General features: G+C 49.5%; 1 protein-coding gene across 3 annotated transcripts in view; it reads left to right on the forward strand.

Annotated features, from left to right (window-relative positions):
• Positions 1 to 18,820, forward strand: part of LOC141069165 (histo-blood group ABO system transferase 1-like) — a 194,318-nt gene that overhangs the window by 171,008 nt on the left and 4,490 nt on the right. For 2 of the 3 annotated variants that reach the window (XM_073558567.1, XM_073558550.1), the window contains exon 5: positions 1,945 to 1,980. The exons of the other annotated variant lie outside the window; for it this stretch is intronic. In XM_073558567.1, the coding sequence (XP_073414668.1) occupies positions 1,945 to 1,980 (36 nt within the window). The remainder of the gene's footprint in view (positions 1 to 1,944; positions 1,981 to 18,820) is intronic. 3 annotated transcript variants of the gene reach the window in all.

An 18,820-nucleotide genomic window follows, 5' to 3' on the forward strand; every position in this document is an offset into this window, starting at 1 on the left:
ACATCACTAGATATAACGTGTATCATACAGCTGACATCACCAGATATAACGTGTATCATACAGCTGACATCACCAGATATAATGTGTATCATACATCTCTGACATCAGATATAACGTGTATCATACAGCTCTGACATCACCAGATATAACATGAATCATACAGCTCTGACATCACCAGATATAACGTATATCATACAGCGGACATCACCAGATATAACGTGTATCATACAGCTCTGACATCACCAGATATTACGTGTATCATACAGCTCTGACATCACCAGATATTACGTGTATCATCACCAGATATAACGTGTATCATACAGCTCTGACATCACCAGATATAATGTGTATCATACAGCTCTGACATCACCAGATATAACGTGTATCATACAGCTCTGACATCACCAGATATTACGTGTATCATACAGCTCTGACATCACCATATATGACGTGTATCATACAGCTCTGACATCACCAGATATAACCTGTATCATACAGCTCTGACATCACCAGATATAACCTGTATCATACAGCCCTGACATCACCAGATATAACGTGTATCATACAGCTCTGACACCAGATATTACGTGTATCATACAGCTCTGACATCAGATATTACGTGTATCATACAGCTCTGACATCACCAGATATAACGTGAATCATACAGCTCTGACATCAGATATAACGTGAATCATACAGCTCTGACATCACCAGATATAACGTATCATACAGCTCTGACATCACCAGATATAATGTGAATCATACAGCTCTGACATCACCATATATAACGTGTATCATACAGCTCTGACATCACCATATATAACGTGTATCATACAGCTCTGACATCACCAGATATATAACGTGTATCATACAGCTCTGACATCACCAGATATAACGTATCATACAGCTCTGACATCACCAGATATAATGTGAATCATACAGCTCTGACATCACCATATATAACATGTATCATACAGCTCTGACATCACCATATATAACGTGTATCATACAGCTCTGACATCACCAGATATATAACGTGTATCATACAGCTCTGACATCATCAGATATATAATGTGAATCATACAGCTCTGACATCACCATATATAACGTGTATCATACAGCTCTGACATCACCACATATAACCTGTATTATACAGCTCTGACATTACCATATATAACCTGCATCATACAGCTCTGACATCACCAGATATAATGTGTATCATACAGCTCTGACATCACCAGATATAACGTGTATTATACAGCTCTGACATCACCAGATATAACGTGTATCATACAGCTTTGACATCACCAGATAAAACGTGGGGGTTGTGACAGTACTAGATAGACAGATATAACAGGTGTGTTATTATGACATTACCACTCTATACTTGTCAAGAAAAGGGAAAAGTAGCATGCAGAATACGGGGATCACCATATAAACAATTCAAAAATCCTAATTAAATTTACAACACTGCAAAGTTAAAAATATTAAAACAGCACGTGACATCACAGTAGTCCATAATAGGGCTGTGCCCTTGCCATACCCCCAAATTCACAGCAGCAATTCAAATAACACACAGTGAATACATAACAGTATCACTGTCTATAGTAGGCACCTGTACTGGTAAGCACAGTGGGAATATACCAGTAAAGCTGGCATTAACCCACATTGCTGCTATGGCAAGAGCACAGCCCTATTATGGGCTACTGTGTGGTTTTAATTTTTTTTTTAACCTTGCAGTGTTGTAAATTTAATAAAGATTTTTGTATTGTTTATATGGGGATCCCTGTACTCTGCATGCTGCTTTTCCCTTTCCTTGACACGTTCACGGTTTTAGCGTGTAATGGGCAATCACGTTTTAGTGGTGCCCGGTTTTCTTCTTTGCATTACCACGCTATACGTTACAGTATAAATCCTAAACTTCTCTGCTGTCTTATTCTGCAGACTTGTGTACCAGCAGCCAGATACCGGAAAACCCCAGTGAGTAGATTTCTGTACGACCTATTGACACATTCTTATATTCTGTGTGAGCACAGCCTTATGGGGTATTGTGCAGCACTACACCATACATACAGTGCCTTGCAAAAGTATTCTGCCCCCTGGAATTTTTCATCCTTTTCCCACATTTTTGGTGAAGAATCAACAACAAGTGGAACACAATTGTGAAGTTGAACGGAATTTATTGGTTATTTTACATTTTTGTAGAAATTCAAAAACTAAAAAGTGGGGCGTGCAATATTATTCGGCCCCTTTACTTTCAGTGCAGCAAACTCACTCCAGAAGTTCATTGTGGATCTCTGAATGATCCAATGTTGTCCCAAATGACTAATGATGATAAATATAATCTACTTCTGTGTAATCAAGTCTCCGTATAAATGTACCTGCTCTGTGATAGTCTCAGGGATCTGTTTGATGCACAGACAGCATCATGAAGACCAAGGAACACAACAGGCAGGCCTGTGATACTGTTGTGGAGAAGTTTAAAGCCGGATTTGGATACAAATGATTTCCAAAACTTTAAACATCCCAAGGAGCACTGTGCAAGCGATCATATTGAAATGGAAGGAGTATCATACCACTGCAAATCTACCAAGACCCAGCTGTCGCTCTAAACTTTCATCTCAAACAAGAAGACTGATCAGAGATGCAGCCAAGAGGCCCATGATCACTCTGGAAGAACTGCAGAGATCTACAGCTGAGATGGGACAGTCAGGTGGGACAATCAGGCGTACACTGCACAAATCTGGCCTTTATGGAAGAGTATCAAGAAGAAAGCCATTTCTCAAAGATATCCATAAAAAGTGTTTAAAGTTTGCAACAAGCCACCTGGGAGACACACCAAACATGTGGAAGAAGGTGCTCTGGTTAGATGAAACCAAAATCGAACATTTTGGCAACAATGCAAAATGTTTGGCGTAAAGGCAACACAGCTCATCACCCTGAACACACCATCCCCACTGTCAAATATGGTGGTGGCAGTATCATCATGGTTTGGGGCTGCTTTTCTTCAGCAGGGACAGGGAAGATGGTTAAATTGATGGGACGATGGATGGAGCGAAGTACAGGACCATTCTTGAAGAAAACCTGTTGGAGTCTGCAAAAGACCTGAGACTGGGACGGAGATTTGTCTTCCAACAAGACAATGATCCCAAACATAAAGCAAAATCTACAGTGGAATGGTTCACAAATAAACGTGTTGTGAACTCATTTTCTGGATTAAAAAAACAAAAAAAAAAAAAAATCACACAAGCGCTTACCAGCAAAAACAGGAAACTGCATCCTCAGCTGCTGAGGTCAAGTAAGGGTCGGTGTCAGCCCAAACTAAATAGGATCTGTACACTTTCATTTTCTGGTTTACCTCTGGCTTCTGGTGAGGGTTGTGGAGCTGGCTGTGTTGACAGAGGAGTCGTGAGTTCTCCATCCGGGCTCCCTCTAGTGGTGACAGTAGGTAATGAAGCTGATCTAAATGGCAGAGACCTGCCACCTGAGGAGGAGGACTGTGAGTGGACATCAGGAGTCTTTGACTGGATTTAAGACAGCCGACTCCCTAATTTTGTTCTGGTGATTTTCCTGCCCTGAGGTTCTGGCTTCCAGTTCTGTTCCTGCCTTCTCAAGCTAAGTGTGCTCTGCTATTTTTTCACATGAGATTTGGTCTGGTTTACTGTTTTTGTGGTCAGCCAGCCCCTGCTGGGGCTGTGCTGAGTTTCCATTCTTATGTCTCTGTTTATGCCAGTTTGCTTTTTGTCCCTGATCAGATTGGTCTCTTTTTGCTCTGTCTTCAGAATATACCAAAGTGCTGATATAGGGAATTGAAGTCTAGCGACTTCAGGGTTTTTTTTATCAGAAAGTGTTGGTCATTTTTTTGGCAGGGTTTTGTGCGTGATTGCAGACAGCATCTTTCCTTTCCTGTCCTTTCTAGTTAGTGTGGGCCCCATCGTTTGCTCAGCCTATTTTTCTATCTGTGTTTATGTTTTCATCTTGTCTCACGACAATACATGTTTGGGGGCTGTCTAATGCTTTGGGGTCTGCTCTGGGGCAGTTTAGATTTCCCCTTTTCTTGCTTTAGGCTTTAGTTCTCCGGCTGTGACGAGGAGTCTAGGATCATCGTAGGTACGCTCCACAGCTACTGCTAGTTGTGTGGATAGGATCAGGAGTCTGCAATCCGCTTAGTTACCAACCTCTCTGGTTTTCTGTGGCTTAGCTTGTTTTTATTTTTCCTCCTCGGTGACTCATTCATAACATAAACGTATCCAGGTGTTAGAATGGCCAAGTCAAATTCCAGATCTGAATCCAATCGAGAATCTGTGGAAAGAGCTGAAACATGGATTTTTGTGAGTACTCACCGTAAAATCCTTTTCTCCGAGACGCTCATTGGGGGACACAGGTACTGTGGGTGTATGCTACCGCCATCTGGAGGCTGACACTAGGCAAACACAAGGTTAGCTCCTCCCCCGCCGTATACACCCTCACCCTAACTGCGGGCGGAAACCAGTTTAGTGCAAAAGCAGTAGGAGAACAATAACAATCAGCCTTAATGCCGTAAACAATATGTCTGGCAAGGGACCACCCTGACATTCATGAAAAAATGCACATTAATTAAATAAACATGAGCCAACCGGCTAACAGGGTGGGTGCTGTGTCCCCCAATGAACGTCTCGGAGAAAAGGATTTTACGGTGAGTACTCACAAAAATCCATGTTTCTCCTTTGTCTCATTGGGGGACACAGGTACTGTGGGACGCCCTAAAGCAGTCCCTGGGTGGGAGATTGACTCACCGATCCAAGCTACATGCACCTCTTGTCTAAAGGTGCAACACCGCTGCTTGGAGAATCCTTCTACCCAGATTCGCATCCGCCGAGGTCCGAGTATGGACATTGTAATGTTTAGTAAACGTGTGCAGGCTGGACCAGGTTGCTGCTTTGCATACTTGCTCCGCTGAAGCCTGATGTCGAAGCGCACAAGAGGCACCCACTGCCCGACTAGGGTGCGCTTTGATCCCCGATGGAATACTGATACGATAAGCCTCCTGAATAGTTGAACGGACCCATCTGGCTATGGTTGATTTCGAGGCAGCAAGTCCCTTCCTTCGCCCTTCAGGGAGCACGAACAGCGTGTCCATCTGACGAAAGGGTGCCGTCCGCGACACGTACCCCGAGTGCTCTCACCAGGTCTAATGTGTGAAGGGCTTTTTCCACACGATGTACTGGCGCTGGACAAAACGAAGGCAAGACAATGTCCTCATTGATGTGGAATGAAGACACGACCTTCGGCAGAAAGGGGGAGCAGGTCTAAGGACCACCTTATCCTTGAAGAAAATGAGAAAAGGTGCCCGGCAAGACAGAGCCGCCAGCTCCGAGACTCGCCTAACGGAAGTAATGGCTACCAAAAATACCACCTTCCAGGAGAGGTACGACAAAGATATCCTGAAGCGGCTCAAAAGGAGCCTCCTGCAGGACACTCAGGACCAGGTTAAGATCCCAGGCTTCCATTGGCGCCCTATAGAGCGGTACCAAATGTGAGACTTCCTGAATGAAAGTCTTCACCTGTATCCTGGTAGCAATCTTTCGCTGGAAAAGGACGGACAACGCCGAAATCTGCCTCCTAAGGGAACTCGGGGCTAGTCCTGAGTCAAGGCCTGACTGGAGGAAGGCCAAGATGTTAGGAATAGAGAAAGTCAGAGGAGAAAACCCACGCTCTCGACACCAAGCAAAGAAAACCTTCCAGGTGTGATGGAAGATTCTCGCTGAGTGCTGCAAATTGGAAGTGTTGGCCATTGATGGCAAAACGAAGAAACCTTTGATGCGGAGGAAAAATGGGAATGTGCAGGTAAGCATCCTGGATGTCGACCGAGGCTAAGTACTCTCCCCGCTCCATGGCTGATATGACTGAACGGAGAGATTCCATCCTGAAATGTTTGATTTTGATGAACCTGTTCAGTCGCTTCAGGTCCAAAACCGGCCTGACTGTCCCGTCCTTTTTGGGGACTGCGAACAGATTGGAATAAAACCCCTGAGCTTTCTCGTGCTCTGGCACGGGAACAATGACTCCGTTGTATTGGAGTGCATCGATGGCCCCTTGCAGCGCCTTTGCCCGGGACCTTACCTTGGGAAGTCGGGAGAGAAAAAACCGTGTTGGGGTACCTGATGAATTCAGTTCAGTCACCCATGAGTTGTGTGCTACCTTGGCCCAAACATGACGAAAAAAGAGCAGGCGGCCGCCCAATCTGCTGGTGTCGCCTCCCAGGGGCTCTGAGTCATTTGGCTGCGGGCCTCTGGGCCCTGCCCTCTCTCGACCTGGGCTGGCGAGCGCACATCCTTCCCCCTGGATTGGGTCTATATGAAAACTGTCGCTCCCTATCCTGGTTGGAGCGAGCTGGACCGGCCAGGCTGGCTGATGCCATCCACCCGGTGTTGCAAAAGGCTCGAAAACTGCCGGGGCCTGGTGAAAAGGCTGTTTAACCTTTTGCTGTGGGAGGGAGCTGCTTTTTCCTCCTGTAGCATCAGAGATGAGTTGATCGAACTTCTCCCCGAACAGGCGGCCTCCCTGATAGGGCAAGGAAGTCAAGGACTTCTTGGAGATTGAATCCGCTCGCCAGTTTCTTAACCAGAGTGCTCTCCTAATGGCTACCGCTTTAGTGGCTGCAAATGCTGCACAATTGGCTGCTTCCAAAGAAGCATTAAGTAGTCTCCTGCCATGGCAATCTGACTTGCGACCTCAGACACCTCCGCAGGCAGGTCTCTATCCTGCAAAGCCTTACTCAAATCCTCTGACCATGACATCATGGCTTTGGCTACCCACGTTGCCGCGAACGAGGGAGCGAGCGCTGAGCCTGATGCCTCAAAAACTGATCGTGCCAGGCCAGGCCAGTGGGGTCCTTAATGGATGAGCCACTAGGCACCGATAACAGAGACTTCGAGGCCAGGCGTGACACTGGGGGGTCCACTACAGGGGATTCCGCCCATTTCTTACAGAGTTCCGGGGCAAAGGGATATCTTGCCTCTATAGCTTTCTGGCTCGAGAAGCGCCTATCTGGACGTTCTCTGTGCCGCTGCACTATGTCCTCAAATTCAGGGTGAGTGCCAAATACTCTATGCGGCTGCCTGGCCCGCTTAAAGGCTACCTTATGGCTCGAGGCCAAGGTAGCCCCATCCTCGATCCCCAGGGTCTGATTGACAGCTTCAATGAGACTGTCCACTGGCTCCCGACACCCCGGTGTATCTAGATCAAATGGCTCATCTGAGTCATGATCTGAACTCTGTTCGCTTGCTGGTGAAGGGAAGCGTGATGCTGGACTCCTGGATGCCGAGGCACCGGATCGGTCAGGAGACCTCGTGCGGGTTCGTTTCCTTCGCACCTGTCTGGCATGGGAGCGGCCCCTGCAGGCCGGAGGTTCCTGTGAGGACCCTTCCCAGATAAGCGAGCCACTATCCTTGCCCCCCTTTGGGGCGTGAAGGGACTCGATCGCCTTTGTAAGCGAAGCCATAGACTGTGACAATGACCGAGCCCATTCGGGAGGATTCGGCTCTCTGGGCTCAGACGCCGGGGGGGGCCTCCTGGGCGCATTCAGAGTCGCAGTCCTCGCACAATTTGTCGCTCTGCACTCGTGGAAACGCAGCCCTAAAAGAAATGCAGCATATACAAAGGAGTGCGTCTTCCCTTTCCCAGCCATATTGCTGCCAGGCACTGGTATATATATTTATATATGAGAAAAAAAAACCTCCCCCCCCCTTTTCCCTCTCTAAAGGAGAGGGAGGGCGAGGGGGGGAGGTGCCCCCTTGGTCTCTAGTGGGCCTCCGCAGCGAAGCTGCACTCACCTGTTCTGCGTCCCCCGCACAGTTAAAGCGCAATGCAGCAAAAACGATCCTCCGTGGGGGAGGCCGACCACTTCTCTGGCCGCGGCCTACCCCGATCTGAAGCTGGGGCCTAAATTTAATCCGGCGCCTGCCCAGCTCCAGGGGGCGAGCCCCTGGAAGTGACGCCGCACGGCCAGGGGTGGGAACTTCTGCCGTGGCCTAGCCTGACCAAAAACCGGGGCCTAAATTTAACACTGTCCACGGCGGTCATGGCGCCGCCGTAGCGACGGCGCCGATAGCGACGCCAGCACTCTTTTCCTTTCTTTCTCTGGCCCCACTAGTCAAGGAGGGGCAGGGAAAACCCCCACTGCCTGCTGCTGCCCCCGCATCTGACGAACGCCCTCAGCTAGCAGGAGCCGAGACCCCCCCACGCCTAGTACCTTCAGCCGAATAACTCCACAGGTAGGCAAACCAGGAGAAACCGGGGGTGGTGGGGGGATCCAGGACGGTGCAGGCACCCAAATTCCGTCCAGCCAGGCCGAGAGGGACCGTCCGCCGCCTTGCAGCACCTCTGTCTTGCGTTGGTGGAGCAGTGGGGGCAGCTCGGACCGTTTTGTGCCTCTGTATAGCCCATGGCTTCTGTACCTAGGGGTGGACAGGGCTAGGTCCGTCATAATGTCCCACGTCGCGGAAGAGGATACGTGGAGGGACACTCACACGTGCTCACCCATTGATGGTTTGGGGAAATCAGACCCTTTCAATAGGATCCGTTGCCCGTCTCATCTTCTTAGAAAAACTAAAATAAAAAAACTAAAATAAAAAATTCTGGGTAATTTCCCAGATTTGTCCCACGGTGCGGGAAAGGATACGTGGAGACGATACTCGACACGTGCTTGCCCGTTGTTGATTTGGGGAAATCGGACCCTTTCAATAGGATCCGTTGCCCCTTTCTCATCTTCATGGAACAAAAGTCTGGAGAAAAAAGGATTTTTGTGTACTCACCGTAAAATCTCTTTCTCTTAGCCTCTAATTGGGGGACACAGAACCATGGGTGTTATGCTGCTGTCCACTAGGAGGCGACACTATGCATAATCTGAAAAAGATTAACTTTGGCTCCTCCTCTGCAGTATACACCCCTGGACGGCATCAGCCTTCTCCAGTTTTATGCCAAAGCATTAGGAGGAACGTAACCAAATAACATAACCATGCCTGTAAGAAGGCTACTATGTACGAGCTCAAAGAACAATATGAGAACTCAACCGTAAAACAACGGCCCATAAGGGCAACAGGGTGGGAGCTGTGTCCCCCAATTAGAGGCTAAGAGAAAGAGATTTTACGGTGAGTACACAAAAATCTCCTTTACTCTGTCGCCTCACTGGGGGACACAGAACCATGGGACATCCCAAAGCAGTCCCTGGGTGGGAAGCAATGGACGAATATTGTGCTAGCAGATCCCTAAATTTGGGGCACTGCCGCCTGCAGAACCAGTCTACCCAAGCTCGCATCCGCTGAGGACTGGGTATGAACACTGTAGTGTTTCGTAAACGAGTGTAGACTGGTCCAAGTGGCCGCCTTACACACTTGTTGTGCCGAAGCCTGATGCTGAATGGCCCAGGAGGCCCCTACTGCCCTTGTAGAGTGTGCCGTGATACCGGCCGGAAGAGGGGAACTGTTAAGTCGGTAGGCCTCATGTATGGTGGACTTGATCCACCTGGCAAGGGTAGCCTTGGAAGCCGGCAGCCCCTTGTGACTACCTTCCGGAAGAATGAAGAGGGAATCAGACTTCCGGAAAGGTGCAGTCCTGGACACGTAAATCCGCAATGCTCTGACGAGGTCAAGAGTATGCAGAGCCTTCTCCACTCTATGAACCGGAACCGGGCAAAGGGATGGCAGTGAAATCTCCTCATTGAGGTGAAAGTTGGACACAACCTTCGGAAGGAAGGATGGTACCGTGCGGAGAACCACCTTGTCCTGGTGAAAAGCTAGGAAAGGCCGTCTGCAGGAAAGTGCTGACAATTCCGACACTCTGCGTAACGAGGTGATCGCCACTAGAAAAACCACTTTGAGACAGAATGGAAAGTGGAACTCCTCTAAGAGGTTCGAAGGGTGGAGCTTGCAATGCTGTCAGGACCAGATTGAGGTCCCACGTATCCAGCGGACGTTTGTAGGGAGGAACCAATCGGGAAACTCCCTGGATGAAAGTCCTGACTTGCGGTTTAATAGCAATGCGCTTTTGAAAAAGGACTGAAAGCGCCGACACCTGACTCTTAAGCGAGCTTAAGGATAGCTTGGCGTCTAGGCCCGATTGAAGAAAACCTAGTACCTTCGGGAGGGAATAAGGGAGTGGGACTTGTCCATGAGATTCGCACCAAGAAAAGAAAGCTCTCCAGGTACGATAATAGAGCTTGGCGGAGGCAGGCTTCCTTGCCCTGATCATAGTTGCAATGACTGCCGGTGAAAAACCTGCCTGGGTTAGAATCCAGGTTTCAAGGGCCATGCCGTCAAATTGAGAGCCCCTGAATTCTGGTGGAAGAACGGACCTTGGGACAGAAGGTCGTGACGGTCGGGTAGACACCAGGGGACGTCTGCAGTAAGTTGAACGATGTCGGCGTACCATGTACGTCTGGGCCAGTCTGGCGCGATGAGGATGGTTGGAACTCCCTCTTGCTTGATCTTCCTCACGACCCTGGAGATTAGGGGGAGGGGTGGAAAAATGAACAGGAGTCAGAACTGGGACCAGTCCTGGACCAGGGCATCCGCTCCGAGTGACCGCAGGTCGTGTGTCCTGGCCATGAAATTGGGGACCTTGGTATTGAGATGGGATGCCATTAGGTCCACCTCTGGGGTTCCCCAACGTTGACAGATCTGGTAAAAAATCTCGGGATGGAGAGACCACTCCCCCGAGTCCATTCCTTGCCTGCTGAGGAAGTCGGCTTCCCAGTTTTCTACACCCGGAATGTGGACCGCAGAAAGGACCGACCTCGTGTCTTCTGCCCAGCGGAGGATATGCGCCACTTCTCTCATCGCCTGGATGCTGCGGGTCCCGCCTTGGTGGTTCACATATGCCACAGCCGTGGCATTGTCCGACTGTATCCGTATGTGCGAGGCTGCAAGCAAGTGATGAAAGGCTCTCAGTGCCAAGAGGATGGCCCTGATTTCCAGAATATTGATGGGCAATGTCACTTCCCTCGGTGACCACTTGCCTTGTGCACTGTGATGTAGGTGCATCGCCCCCCAGCCTGTCAGGCTTGCATCGGTAGTCAGGATCTTCCATTGTCCTCGTGCTCCAGGTGCGCCGAACGTCTGTGGAGAAAATCCAATCTACCCGAAGATTTCATCCATTTTAAGTTTATGCTTAGAACATACAACACTGCCCTTCACCTCTCCAAACAAACCTATTTCAACACCCTCATCACCTCACTGTCCAATAACCCGAAACGTCTCTTTGACACTTTTCATTCTCTACTCAATCCAAGAGTACAGGCCCCAACCACGGAGCTCCGAGCTGACGATCTGGCCAATTACTTCAAAGAAAAAATTGACCAGATCCGACAGGAAATTATCTCCCAATCACCTCATACCATGCACTGTCCTCCCTCCCCCACTGCATCTAACTCACTCTCTGATTTTGAACCAGTCACAGAAGAAGTAAGCAGGCTCCTTGCATCTTCTCGCCCAACTACTTGCACCAGTGACCCATTTCCGTCACAGCTCCTCCAGTCCCTTTCCCCTGCTGTCACCCCTCACCTAACTAAAATATTTAACCTCTCTCTCTCTTCTGGTATTTTTCCCTCCTCATTTAAGCATGCCATCATACATCCACTACTTAAAAAACCATCCCTCGACCAAAACTGTGCCGCTAACTATAGACCTGTCTCTAATCTTCCCTTCATCTCTAAACTCCTGGAACGCCTGGTCCACTCCCGTCTTATCCGCTATCTCTCAGAAAACTCTCTTCTCGACCCTCTCCAATCCGGTTTCCGCTCTTTACACTCCACTGAAACTGCCCTCACTAAAGTCTCTAATGATCTGCTAACAGCTAAATCAAATGGTCACTACTCCATGCTAATTCTCTTGGATCTCTCTGCAGCATTCGACACTGTGGATCATCAGCTCCTCCTCACTATGCTCCGTTCCATTGGCCTCAAGGATACCGTTCTCTCCTGGTTCTCCTCCTATCTCTCCGACCGCTCCTTTACTGTATCTTTTGCCAGTTCCTCCTCCTCTCATCTTCCCCTTACTGTTGGGGTCCCCCAAGGATCAGTTCTAGGCCCCCTCCTCTTCTCCTTGTACACTGCCCCTATTAGTCAAACAATCAGTAGATTTGATTTCCAGTACCATCTCTATGCTGATGACACCCAATTATACGCTTCTTCTCCTGACATCACGCCAGCCTTTCTAGAAAACACCGGCGATTGTCTAAACGCTGTGTCTAATATCATGTCCTCACTATATCTGAAACTGAACCTGTCAAAGACTGAACTCCTGGTGTTTCCTCCCTCTACTAATGTACCTATACCCGACATTGCCATTTCTGTGTGTGGTTCCACTATTACTCCCCAGCAACAGGCCCGCTGTCTTGGGGTCATACTTGATTCCGAGCTTTCCTTTGCCCCCCACATTCGATCACTGGCTCGCTCTTGTCATCTGCACCTCAAAAACATTTCTAGAATTCGACCTTTTCTTACCTTTGACTCTGCAAAAACTCTTACTGTTTCTCTTATTCATTCTCGTCTCGACTATTGTAACTCTTCTAATCGGTCTCCCTCTTACCAAACTCTCCCCTCTCCAATCTGTCTTGAATGCTGCAGCCAGGATCATATTCCTCACCAATCGTTACACCGATGCCTCTACCTTGTGCCAGTCATTACACTGGCTACCCATCCACTCCAGAATTCAGTATAAACTTATTACCCTCACTCACAAAGCCCTCCATGGCTCAGCACCACCCTACATCTGCTCCCTTGTTTCAGTATACCACCCTACCCGCGACCTCCGTTCTGCTGATGACCTGAGGTTAGCATCCTCAATAGTCAGAACCTCCCACTCCCGTCTCCAAGACTTTACACGTGCCGCGCCAATTCTTTGGAATGCACTTCCCAGGTCAATACGATTAGTCCCCAATCCCCACAATTTTAAGCGTGTCCTGAAAACGCATTTATTCAGACTGGCCTACCACCCCAACACATTAACCTAATCTATCCCTGTGTGGCAGAGCCAAAAGTTTTACCATAACCAGGTTCCCCGCATCATTCTCCCACATGCTTTATGCATCCATTAGCCCTCTGTGTCCGTACTGTCACACACCTAACATTATGGCTGGTCCATACAATCAGGGCAACTGTTACCACCCACCTTTCGTGTCTACCTCTTTCCTCATAGACTGTAAGCTTGCGAGCAGGGCCCTCTTTCCTCTTGGTATTTGTTATAATCTACTGTATGTGATTATTGTTATGCTGTAATCTCTATTGTCTGTACAAATCCCCTCTGAAATGTAAAGTGCTGCGGAATATGTCGGCGCTATAAAAATAAAATTTATTATTATTATTGTCCTGAGAGAAAGGGCTTCCCTCGTGAAAGCGAGGTTGGTTTGAGCCACCAATGCAGGGACCTCCTGGTTGACGACGTCAACCTGAACTCCCTGTCGAGGGAGAAGGGATTCCTGTCCCAAGATCTGAGTATGGCTAGTTGAAGGACCCTGAGGTGAAACTGGGCAAATGGCACTGCCTCTATTGCTGCTGCCATCCGGCCGAGGACTCTCATGGCAAACCGGAGAGATCGAGGAGGACTGCGAAGGAGTGTACGAACTCCCAGACGGATGGCCAGTGTCTTGTCCTTGGGAAGGAGCACCAGGCCCCTGGAGGTGTCGAATAACATTCCCAGGAATGTTAGAGTCTGACTTGGGATAGTCGACGATTTCTGTAGGTTGACTAGCCATCCCAGGCGACTCAGTGTGTCTATTGTGACTGAGACACTGACCTCGCAGTCTTTGAAAGCGGGAGACTTGATGAGGTCGTCCAGGTACGGGATGACTAGAATGCCTCTTGAGTGCAGAGCGTCCATGGTGGCCGCCATGACTTTGGTGAACGTTCTTGGAGCCGTGGCGAGTCCGAACGGAAGGTCGACAAACTGGTAGTGGTTTTCGTTGATCGCGAACCTGAGAAACTTTTGGTGGGCGGGGGCAATTGGTATGTGCAGATACGCATCCTGTATGTCTATGGAGGCAAGGTATTCTCCCTGCTCCATGGATGCAATGATGGACCGGAGGGACTCCATGCGGAAATGACGGACCCGTACGTAATTGTTGAGCTGTTTTAGGTCCAGTACGGGTCGGACGCTGCCTGCTTTCTTGGGGACTACGAACAGATTTGAGTAGAACCCTCGGAATCTCTCGTTCGCGGGAACCGGCACCACAACTCCTGCTTGAAGGAGAGAGGAGACCGCTTGGTGGAAAGCACGAGCCTTGTCTGGTAGTGTTGGAGGAATAGAGAGGAAGAACCGGTTCGGTGGAGCGGAAGTGAACTCTATCTTGTATCCGGAAGACACTATTTCCCTGTCCCACTTGTCTTCTGTAATAGGCAGCCAGACTTGCTGAAAGAGTAAAAGTCGGCCGCTTACTGGTGGGGTGTCTTCCGGAGTTCGTGAGTCATGATGAAGCGAAGTTCTGAGGTTTTCCTCCCTTGGGTTTCGCTTGGCCTGCTTTCGACTGCCAAGACCTGTCCGTTCGCTGCTGCGTCCGTGGGTTGTCCCTGCGTGGAGAGCGGTTACGGTTTTGCGCTGGGCGCGAAACGGACCAGCCCAAGGAATTCCGAAAGGATCGGAATCGTGTCTGGTTTCTTTGTTTAAACGTGCGTTTCGGTTTTAGTTGAGGGAGAGAGGTACTCTTACCCCCAGTGGCATTTGCTATCATTGTGTCCAACTTTTCGCCGAAAAGTCTTCCAGTAAGATACAGAAGTCGCGTGAGGGACTTCTTTGAGGCCGCATCCGCTTTCCATTCTCGCAGCCAGAGGATGCGTCGGATCGTGATGGCGTTTGATGCTATTCCCGCTACACCTCTTGCGGAATCCAGGGCTGCATGAATCATGTAGTCTGCTACCACTGCTATCTGGACCGCTTGGTCCGAGAGCTCAGGATTTGAAGCTTGAAGACCCTCCTGTAGTTTTTTGGCCCAAGCCAGGATGGCCTTGGCTGCCCACACTGAAGCAAACGCAGGGCCCAGAGAGGCGCCTGCCGCTTCGAAAATAGAACGAGCCATGCGTTCTACTTGCCGGTCTGCTGCGTCCCTGAGAGTTGAGCTATCTGGCAGAGAGAGTAAGGTCTGCGCTGCTAGCCTCGAAACCGGGGGGTCCACTTCAGGTGGATCTGTCCATTGTTTGGTGTCTGTCTGTGGAAAGGGGTACTGCGCAAACTGTTTGGTAAGTATTTTCTCAAACTCATGGTGATTAGGGAAGACCTTAGGTGGTTTCTGAACACTTTCGAAGCAAATCCTATGTTCCGGGACCGACTCTGGAATTTTTAGCACCCGATGGATGGCAGAGATTATGTCCTCAACTAGCGCTGTATTGCTAGGGGGAGAAGGTACCACGGACCTCTCCGTCTCGTTATCTGAGTCGGAGTCACAGATGCCCTCCGAATCCTGTGCCTCGCTAAGGTGATCCCTGGAGGGCGACCTGGAGCGGGGGTCTTCTGTGATGGGGGATCTCTGTGGTAAATTGTCTGTGACAGGAGACTGCCTAGGAGACCTGGAATGACGCTGTCTCTCCCTGGAGGGGGACGACCTTGTGCTATAGGATGACTCAGGTGATCGAGACCTGTGGGTCCGCTTACGTCTGTGAGAGTCGGAAGCAGCATGTTCCTGAGACAAGCTGTCCGTTTGCTGTGTAACGTCCATAGCCGGAGCCCGACTCTGCAGAGCTTGCAGCAATGTGGCAGTTAGGTTGTCTATGGACTGTGTCATAGACTGTGACATCTGAGTTGCCCATTCCGGCGTGGCCTGTGACACTGAAGCGTCAGTAGGGACTCCCTGGGGTTCTGACCCAGAGTTCTGGATGCAGTCCCGGCAGTGCAGATACATGCTGCCACTGGGGAGCGTGGCTTTGCAGGCTGTGCAGAATGCATAGAAACATTCCTGCCTGGTTCTCTTCCTTGAGCCCGGCATAGTGCACAGAGGCTGGCTATAAGGGATCGTACAGGGGTGGCTACGCAGAGGGAACCCACAGATAGCCTTATAGGAAGTATAGATTCACAGCTGAGTAATGAGAACCCAGCTGTGAGCTTACCCCACCGGTGTGCCCCTAGGTCCAGCGCCGACAGATCCCAGTTCTGTGCCCCCCGGAGACTGCTGTGATGCTCTTCTCCTGGATCTCATCCAAAAAAAATGGCCACCGGGACTCTGAGGAGAGGGAGGAGGGGGCGGAGAGCTGAAAAGGGGGCGCTGGGCTGTGTAAAAACGCGCCCTTTCTGCCTCAATCCGCCCCTTCTAGGACACTCCAGTGTGTCATTTTAGTCATCCGGGGGGCGGGCCGCGGTCTAAATTAGAGGCCTGATGCCCAGGAGGGCTCCAGAGCGGCGCGGTAGTCCGGGGGGGTGGGCGGATTTGTACCAAACCCCCCCAGAATGGTCGACTGGATAGCGGTGGGGGTAGCAGGGGTAGCGGTTCCTGTATGGGGGGCCCCGGAGCGCTATGGAGCCGCTGCTGCTGCAGAGACAGGGACGCAGAAAAGCCCTGTCTCTGCTGTGCCATCCAGTCCGCACCCTCCCCCGGCCCCAACAGGATCCCTCAGCTGGTCTGGGGTCCCTGGAAGCTGCGGAATGCTGCCTGTACTCCGACCCTACCTGAGGCGTCTCAACCTAATGCCCCCTGCGGGGGATTAGGGAGGGTGTGTCTGTCACCGTCAGGGGGTCTTCATCCTCTCCTCAACCTCAACCCAGACCCCAAAGGGGTGGGGAAGGAGGGGGGTCTCGACCTCGAACCAGGACCCGAGGGACTGGGGAGGGAGCGACATGGGGAATAGCCACCTCGACCTCAACCGGGTACCCCTAATGGGTGACCGAGGAGGGAGCCATGCCGGGAGTCTCGCTGGAGACCCGCTTTTCTTCATCTGTAGTCCTTTGGAAAAAAATCCAGGAAAAAGACGGAGTAAAAAAAATTCTTAGGTGTGCCTCCTGCGACACTAAGCAAAAACTGGAGAAGGCTGACGCCGTCCAGGGGTGTATACTGCAGAGGAGCCAAAGTTAATCTTTTTCAGATTATGCATAGTGTCGCCTCCTAGTGGACAGCAGCATAACACCCATGGTTCTGTGTCCCCCAATGAGGCGACAGAGTAAAGACCAGACTGTTTGTGCCTCCATAGACACTAAGCAAAAAACTGGTTTCCGCCCGTAGTTAGGGCGAGGGTGTATACGGCGGGGGAGGAGCTAGCCTAGTGTCAGCCTCCAGATGGCGGTAGCATACACCCACAGTACCTGTGTCCCCCAATGAGACGAAGGAGAAAACTGCTGTTCACAAACGATCTCCATCAAACCTCACTGAGCTCGAGCTGTTTGCCAGGGAAGAATGGGCAAGAATTTCAGTCTCTCGATGTACAAAACTGATAGAGACATACCCCAAGCGACTTGCAGCTGTAATCGCAGCAAAAGGTGGCGCAACAAAGTATTAAGTTAAAGGGGCCGAATAATATTGCACGCGCCACTTTTCAGTTTTTGAATTTCCCAAAATTTTAAAATAACCAATAAATTTCGTTCATCTTCACAATTGTGTCCCACTTTTGTTGTTTCTTCACCAAAAATTTACATTTGGTATCTTTTATGTTTGAAGCATGATATGTGGGAAAAGGTTAAAAAGTTCCAGGGGGCCGAATACTTTCGCAAGGCACTGTATATGTATATATATTACAGCACCAAGAAGGAAGCTTGCGATGATGGAGATCCCCGAACGGAAACATGACTGATCTGAAAACGATGGAATAATGGGAACATTTTCAAAACCTCTTGCTTTTTTCAGTCTGGAGTATGAGAACCATGTGCATAAATCTCTGCATTTACAGCCATGGCTGCTATTACTGAGGTTATTAATAGTGTGGCTCTGTCCTGTAGTTAAAGTCTACAGTCAGTCTATGTAAATGTAGACTTCTGAGTCTGCGCGTACCGCAGGCTGTCTGGATTCTAGTGATGCTCCAGAGACCTGACAGTCACGTGACCAAAAGTATGGAATTTGCATACTTCCAGACACATTCCAACTAGACATGCTCGGCCTCACTCAATTCATTTGTGTTGAGTTAAGTCAAGCACGTCTTGTCAGCCTGTAACAACATGTATGGAAGTTGCATACTTTTGGTCACATGACCATCAGGTCTCAAAAGTGACACTACAGAATCCTGATTGTATGCAGAGTAAGGAATCAGAAATCTGCAGTTACAAAGTGACCGTACATTTTCACCATACGACAACCCTTTTAATAGTTGTCTAAGGTGGCTCAGGACTGGATATTGTGATAATGTCTCCTCTCTTTCAGCATTTTCAGATCAGTAATGTCACGATCAATTTCTGGATCTGTGTCAGTTTGGGCTGCTCTGATTTAAACTTTTATCCTCCATTGGGGGTTAATGTCAGTTTTTTCCCCCAGTGGCCGCTGGTGTTACTGCATGTTTTGATAGTCTGTGGAAGCAGCTAATGACCACTGCCACTTTCCTATATAAGGTCACCTGGTACACCAGCTGACTGTTGGTAATAGCAGGTCCTTTGCAAACCAACCTTTGAGAAGAGAGGAGCTATCTGGAGCAGTGCTTTTTGCAGCCTATCTGGAGCAGTGGTGTTTCTGCTGAAAGCGGAGTTCGGGTGCCTTACTCTGCTGCCTCGGAGCATTGGCAGCAGAGAAAGCCAAGTTGTTTGTTTTTCCCTGTCCGTTATTTCCTTTGTGTTGTATTAGTGCTGCGGTGGGACTGGTGTCCACACTTACCAATTCCCTAGAGGGATAGGTGCAGGGTGAGTGAGGGCTGAGGTATCCTGGTCGGCGACGGTTTGAAAGA

The sequence above is a fragment of the Dendrobates tinctorius genome, unplaced genomic scaffold, assembly GCF_039654945.1.
Source record: "Dendrobates tinctorius isolate UK_male_01 unplaced genomic scaffold, ASM3965494v1 ptg000013l, whole genome shotgun sequence".
NCBI classification, from domain to species: domain Eukaryota; kingdom Metazoa; phylum Chordata; class Amphibia; order Anura; family Dendrobatidae; genus Dendrobates; species Dendrobates tinctorius.